The following is an 8005-nucleotide window of genomic DNA, read 5'->3' on the forward strand; positions in this document are numbered from 1 at the left end:
TTTATTAAAGATAAGGAAAGTTATAAAAAGACATTACATTAGAATAGGCTGTTGTTCAGCCTATGGACTCGACTATAGAATAGCCTATAGACTAGACTATAGACTAGACTATAGACTAGACTATAGACTAGACTATAGACTAGACTATAGACTAGACTATAGACTAGACTATAGACTAGACTATAGACTAGACTATAGACTAGACTATAGACTAGACTATAGACTAGACTATAGACTAGACTATAGACTAGACTATAGACTAGACTATAGACTAGACTAAAGACTAGACTATAGACTAGACTATAGACTAGACTATAGACTAAACTATAGACTAGACTATAGACTAGACTATAGACTAGACTATAGACTAGACTATAGACTAGACTATAGACTAAACTGTAGATTAGACTATAGACTAGACTATAGACTAGACTATAGACTAGACTATAGACTAGACTATAGACTAGACTATAGACTAGACTATAGACTAGACTATAGACTAGACTATAGACTAGACTATAGACTAGACTATAGACTAGACTATAGACTAGACTATAGACTAGACTATAGACTAGACTATAGACTAGACTATAGACTAGACTATAGACTAGACTATAGACTAGACTATAGACTAGACTATAGACTAGACTATAGACTAGACTATAGACTAGACTATAGACTAGACTATAGACTAGACTATAGACTAGACTATAGACTAGACTATAGACTAGACTATAGACTAGACTATAGACTAGACTATAGACTAGACTATAGACTAGACTATAGACTAGACTATAGACTAGTCTATACACTAGACTATAGACTAGACTATAGACCAAACCATAGACTAGACTATAGACTAGACCGTAGACTAGACTATATACTAGACCATAGACTAGATTAAATACTAGATTACATTATAGACTACATTATAGACTAGACTTTAGACTAGACTATAAACAAGATTATAGACTACACCATAGACTAGACATAAAATTAGATTATGGGCTAGACTGTATTCAAAGTGAAACTGCTTAAAAGACGTCAAACAATCATGATTTACAATAATTATGCATGTTCTAGTATTCAGATGACCTGCTCATTAAGAACAATTAAAATTCTAGAGTTTTTGTTTTAACTAATCACAAAAAGGTGACCTGTTTTAAATATTCAAATATTATGTTAACCCAACAAAGCTTTAAAATCCATTATTACAACAAAGAACCCGAAAAAACAGATTTAGTTTAAAATTTAAATTCGTTAACGGTTTAAGAAGTAAAAAAAAAGACCAACAATGAAATCAAAACTAGTTTCACTAAGAATATATTGATCAAATTGGAATAAATATAAAACAAGAATTCTAAACAAATGTTTGAATACACAACTGTCGGACGGTATGCCAAAAGGCATTTTAAACAATTTAAATGTTGTTTCTTTTGCTTACATTGTTGTCATTTGAGTTTTTGTTTTTTTCTTCTACTGTTAACAATAATAAAATGAAAATTAAGGTGTATCTATCTAGTTTGATACATATTTGACTTGTATCAATTTTTGTAATGCTTGTTTTGTATTTGTACTTGTTGTTGTTTTTGCTGTCATAAAACGTCAGACAACCAAATCGTGTTGACCACCTGAAAACAGTATAAAGAAAAAAGAAAAGAATTGTGACCAAAATTGATTTTGGTTTCTTTACATTTTGATGTTAACAGGTTCTTAAAATATGTTTTTTTCTTTGTTTTGTCTTAGGACCCTTTACTAATGGGGTTAAGGTATTAATGGCTGAATTCAATGATATGTAACATTACGAGTTACATAGTCATGCTATAGTGTAATCTATTGTAGAGACTATAGAATAATCTATAGTCCAGACTTTAGACTAATCTATAGTCTTTAGTATATACTAATCTATAGTCTATACTAATCTATAGTCCAGACTATAGAATAAACTATAGTCGAGACTAATCTATAGTATTTAGTCCAGACTGTAGACTAATCTATAGTCTTTAGTCCAGACTATAGATTAAGCTTTGGTCCAGGCTATAGAATACTCTATAGTCCAGACTATAGAATAACTTATAGTCCAGACTATAGACTAATCTATAGTCAAGACTATGGACTTATCTATAGTCCAGACTATAAACTAATCTATAGTCCAGATTATAGATTAGTTTATAGTCCAGACTATAGACTAATCTATAGTCAACACAATAGACTAATCTATAGTCAACACAATAGACTAATCAATAGTCCAGACTATAGACTAATCTATAGCCCAGACTGTAGACTAATCTATATTCCAGTCTATAGACTAATCTATAGTCCAAAAGTCCAGACTATAGATTAATCTATAGTCTATTCTAATCTATAGTCCAGACTATAGACTAATCTATAGTCCAGACTAAAGACTAATCTATAGTCAACACAATAGACTAATCAATAGTCCAGACTATAGACTAATGTATAGTCCAGACTATAGACTAATCTATAGTCCAGACTATAGACTAATCTATAGTCCAGACTATAGACTAATCTATAGTCCAGACTATAGACTAATCTATAGTCCAGACTATAGACTAATCTATAGTCCAGACTATAGACTAATCTATAGTCCAGACTATAGACTAATCTATAGTCCAGACTATAGACTAATCTATAGTCCAGACATAGATTAATCTACAGTCCAGACATAGACTAATTTATAGTCCATACTATAGGCTAATTTATAGTCGATAATATAGACTAATATATAGTCCAGACTTTGGAGTAATCTATAGTCCAGACTATAGACTAATCTATAGTCCAGATATAGACTAATCTATAATCCAGACATAGACTAAGTAATCTACAGTCCAGACTATAGGCTAATTTATGGTCGATACCATAGACTAATATATAGTCCAGACTTAAGAGTAATCTATAGTCCAGACATAGACTAATCTATAGACCAGATTTTGGACTAATGTATAGTCAAGACATTAGACTAATCTCTAGTCCAGACTTTGGACTAATCTCTAGTCCAGACTTTGTACTAATACATAGTTCAGACCATAGACTAATTTAAAGTCCAGATTATAAACTAATCAATATTCGAAGTAATAGTACTTAGACTAATCTATACTCCAGACTATTAGGCTCCAGGCTAATCTATTGTCCAGACTTTTGACTAGTCTTAAGTCCGACTTAAATACGAACTATTGTGCAAATTATAGTGGAGATATAGTTCAAACTATAGAACACACTATAGAGCAAACTATAGTCCTCAGTATAGTCTCAACTATAGCGCAGAGTAACTAGTCCCTAGAAGTCGACTTTGACCATACCTTTTAATTGACATTCTACCTGATTTTTTTCGGTCTACATTTTGGAAGTTGTTTTTTTGTTCTTGTGTGTAAAATTTATGTCTTTAGATTTTTGTTATTGGAACTTAAAGTTTTAAATTATTGGATTTTTTTGTTATATTCGAAAATTAATTTAATTGTTTGGGGTTTTTTTCGGTTCAACCTGATTTCAAATACTTCAAAAGAATTTATAATAGAAAAACCGTTTTTTTTTGTGTTAATGACATATTTTGATACATTTTATTTCTTTGTTTAATGGTTCTTTTTTAGGCATTAACAAGTCAGTTTGAGGCCAAGAACTACTGGAGAATTAATGACCTCCAATCAAAATCGTGATTTATCAACTGGTAAGTTATTTTAAAGAGATTTAAATGAAATAATATAATTTGAACAAATCTTATTAAACAGTTCAGGGTGATTATAATTTCTATAAGGATTAAGATTCAGTTAACTTTAAATAGAGGTTTAGGGAAACTAGTTACTGAAATGCTTACAAAGACTTTAATATCCAATTCAATCAATAATTACCTTTTTTATAACTGTCAATGTTTCTGCCAAACTTTTAAATGATTATGTCAACAATTTGTCAATTTGCTAATATTTAACACCACCAACATCCAGATGGCAAATAAGTTTTGGAATGTGGCTTAAAGTTATTTTAGAACAAGCTCTTTTTATGACTTCCTTGTATATTTACATACATTTAATATTTAATAACAAGAAACAACACTTGTTTAAACTATTTTATATGTAAATTACCTAACTTTACTTATGTAAACATCTGTGTGTGTGTGCGTTAGTTAAATTAAATATATTTATTTGAATTCAAACTACTTTATAATGCATAAATTAAGAAATAATACAAACATTTTGTTCATGTCTTTCTATAAATCCATAAAAATTTTGAAAAAAAAAATTAATAAAAGTTGTTGGTTTACGCATACACTCTGTACAGAATGAAAAATTTAATGTTGGATAACCCAACAAACATTAAGGTTTAAAGAAAATTAAGAGACTATAGTGTAGTCAAGTCTATAGACTAGATTAAAGGCTAGACTATAGACGAGACTATAGACGAGACAATTGAGTAGACTATAGACCAGATTATAGACTAGACTAGAATAAAGACTAGATTAAACACCGAAGTTTAGACCAATAGCTAGATTAAAGATTAGGCTATTCATTAGAATAGAGAATATACTATATACCAGACTACAGTCTAAACAATTATCGAGATTACAGAATAAACTACAGGATAGCATATGGACTATATTATAATCTAGATTTTACATTAGGTTATATATTAGACTATTTAATAGACTGAATTATATACTACACAATAGACTATGGATTAGACTATAGACTAGACTATACACTAGACTATAGACTATACTATAGACTATACTTTAGACTAGATTATAGTGTAGACTATGGACTAGATTATAGAGTAGACTATAGACTAAACAATTGACTAAACAATAGAGTATTCTAGACTAAAGACTAGACTATAGACTAGACTATAGACTAGACTATAGACTAGACTATAGACTAGCCTATAGAATAGACTATAGACTAGACTATAGACTAGACTATAGACTAGACTATAGACTAGACTATAGACTAGACTATAGACTAGACTATAGACTAGACTATAGACTAGACTAGACTATAGACTAGACTATAGACTAGACTAGACTAGACTAGACTAGACTATAGACTAGACTATAGACTAGACTATAGACTAGACTGTAGACTAGACTAGACTAGACTATAGACTAGACTATAGACTAGACTATAGACTAGACTAGACTAGACTATAGACTATAGACTACACTATAGACTACACTATAGACCAGACTATAGACTACACTATAGACTAGACTATAGACTAGAATACAGACTAGACTAGAATAGTCTAGTCTATAGACTAGATTATAGACTAGACTATAGACTAGACTATTGACAGACTATAGACTAGACTATTGACTGGACTATAAACTATATTTTTGACTACACTATAGACTATTGACTTGACTATAGACTAGACTATAGACTTGACTGTAGACTAGACTATAGATTAGACTAGTCTGTAGACTGGACTATAGACTAGACTATAGACTAGACTAGTCTGTAGACTGGACTATAGACTAGACTAGACTATAGACTAGACTTTAGACTAGACTGTAGGGAGGACGATAGTGCGTTACTAAGAGACCAAAAATTTCACTTTTACTGTAAATTCTCTAAGGTTCAGCGAATAAACTACTTTAAGACCTACAAGAGTACTTTTTAACAATTAGTACCAAGTTATTTTCTAGAATTTAATTTATGACAAAGTCTGGGAAGTTTATTTTATTTCTATGCGAATTTCTTTTTCATACACATTACCTATTCACGACTTTTAATATCATTTTAAAGTCCATTAAATTCAATTTCTGTTACACCATTTCCAAAACTAACAATTCTTATATAAACTATATGCAAAATTTGTTTTCTAAATAATTTACCTTTTTTTCGTTCTAGAATTTAATTAAAATATTTTTAAATTTGCATCTAGTTTTTTTCTGCCAAATAAAACAAAAATCATATTAAACAATTCATTGGACTTTTTGAAATTTTAATTCAAATTCAAACATCCGGTTAGTAGAATTGTTAAGAAGACATTGTTTCAACATATGCATGGATTCATATCCTGTGTTACAATTGTGTTCGAATTCGATATTTTTTTTTTTGCATAAATTTTAGTTTAGCTTATAGTTTTGAAATAAAATAAAAAAATAAGCCTGCCTGTTCTTTAATTCTTAAGCATAGACAAGGGGTGCAATGCCCTTTTTTTGCATTCAAATTCTTATTTGTCGTTTGTTTGAATAATATGAAATTGAAAAAAATATATAATGCATATGAACAAGCGGATATAGGGAATGGATAGATGGCTGGCTCGTTGTTTGGTGTTAAATGTTCTGTTGTTCTGAATTTAATTCTAAAATTCACTTAGTTTATTTGTGCTTTTCTTTTATTTTATACTTTGAACACAACAAAAAAATATATTTTACTGTTAGTTTTGTATGTATTTCTTTCTTTTGGGTTCTAAAGTCAAGAAGGTCGTATATATTTGTATACGTTTTTTTCCTCTGATTATTGTTGTTGTTATTGTTCCAAAGTGTTGTTTACATAAATTTATTTTTGGTGTCTTTTAGAAATGTTTGGCATACGTAAGTGGAGCAAAAATACTGCATTATTAATTTAGTTTTTATTTTTCCAAATACCTCTACTGACAGTGAGGAATAAAAATAATAGAGAAACTGGCAACTTTATTTACACAAAAACTATAATCGAAAAGACTATAGAATAGTCTATAGTCCAGACTATAGAATATACTTTAGATCAGACTATAGATAAGTTTTCAAATCACACTAATAATAGCCTTATGATAGTCCATATTCCAGTCAAGAAAATAGTCTATAGTCCAGACATAATCGTCTATAGTCTGAACAATAGAATAATCTTTAATCAATAATAGCACACACTATAGACTAGTGATTAGTTTTTGTCTAGATTATAGAAAAGTCTTTAGTCTAGACTATGGAATAGACATTAGTTCGAACTATGGGATGGTATTTAGTCCGACTATAGAATAAACCTGAGTTCAGACTATTAAAAATTCTTGACTATAGAGGAGTATGTAGTCTCGACTATAGAAGAATCTATAGTCTGGACTATAGAAGAGTCTATAGTATGGACTATAGAAGAGTCTATAGTCTGGACTATAGAAGGGTCTATAGTCTAGACTATAGAAGAGTCTATAGTCTAGACTATAGAAGAGTCTATAGTCTAGACTATAGAAGAGTCTGTAGTCTGGACTATAGAAGAGTCTGTAGTCTGGACTATAGATGAGTCTATAGTCTGGACTATAGAAGAGTCTATAGTCCTGACTATAGAAGAGTCTATAGTCTGGACTATAGAAGAGTCTATAGTCTGGACTATAGAAGAGTCTATAGTCTGGACTATAGAAGAGTCTATAGTCTGGACTATAGAAGAGTCTATAGTCTGGACTATAGAAGAGTCTATAGTCTGGACTATAGAAGAGTCAATAGTCTGGACTATAGAAGAGTCTGTAGTCTGGACTATAGAAGAGTCTATAGTGTGGACTATAGAAGAGTCTATAGTCTGGACTATAGAAGATTCTATAGTCTGGACTATAGAAGATTCTATAGTCTGGACTATAGAAGATTCTATAGTCTGGGCTATAGAAGACTCTATAGTCTGGACTATAGAAGAGTCTATAGTCTGGACTATAGAAGAGTCTACAGTCTGGACTATAGAAGAGTCTACAGTCTGGACTATAGAAGAGTCTGTAGTCTGGACTATAGAAGATTCTATAGTCTGTAGTCCAGACTATAGAAGATTCTATAGTCTGGACTGTAGAAGAGTCTATATTATGGACTATAGAAGATTCTAGAGTCTGGACTATAGAAGAGTCTATAGCCTGGACTATAGAAGAGTCTATAGTCTGGACTATAGAAGAGTATAGTCTGGACTATAGAAGAGTCTATAGTCTGGACTATAGAATAGTCTATAGTCTGGACTATAGAATAGACTATAGTCTGGACTATAGAATAGACTATAGTCTGGACTATAGTCTGGACTATAGTCTGGACTATAGTCTG

The 8005-nt window shown here is 30.6% G+C and overlaps 1 protein-coding gene across 1 annotated transcript in view; it reads left to right on the plus strand.

Annotated features, from left to right (window-relative positions):
- Positions 1–3651: 3651 nt before the first annotated feature.
- Positions 3652–8005, plus strand: part of LOC124420483 (Down syndrome cell adhesion molecule-like protein Dscam2) — a 40538-nt gene continuing 36184 nt past the window's right edge. Inside the window, exon 1 of the mRNA XM_046953372.1 lies at positions 3652–3685. Within this exon, the coding sequence (XP_046809328.1) occupies positions 3652–3685 (34 nt within the window). The remainder of the gene's footprint in view (positions 3686–8005) is intronic.

This window comes from Lucilia cuprina, chromosome 6 (genome assembly GCF_022045245.1).
Source record: "Lucilia cuprina isolate Lc7/37 chromosome 6, ASM2204524v1, whole genome shotgun sequence".
Taxonomy (NCBI): Eukaryota; Metazoa; Arthropoda; class Insecta; order Diptera; family Calliphoridae; genus Lucilia; species Lucilia cuprina.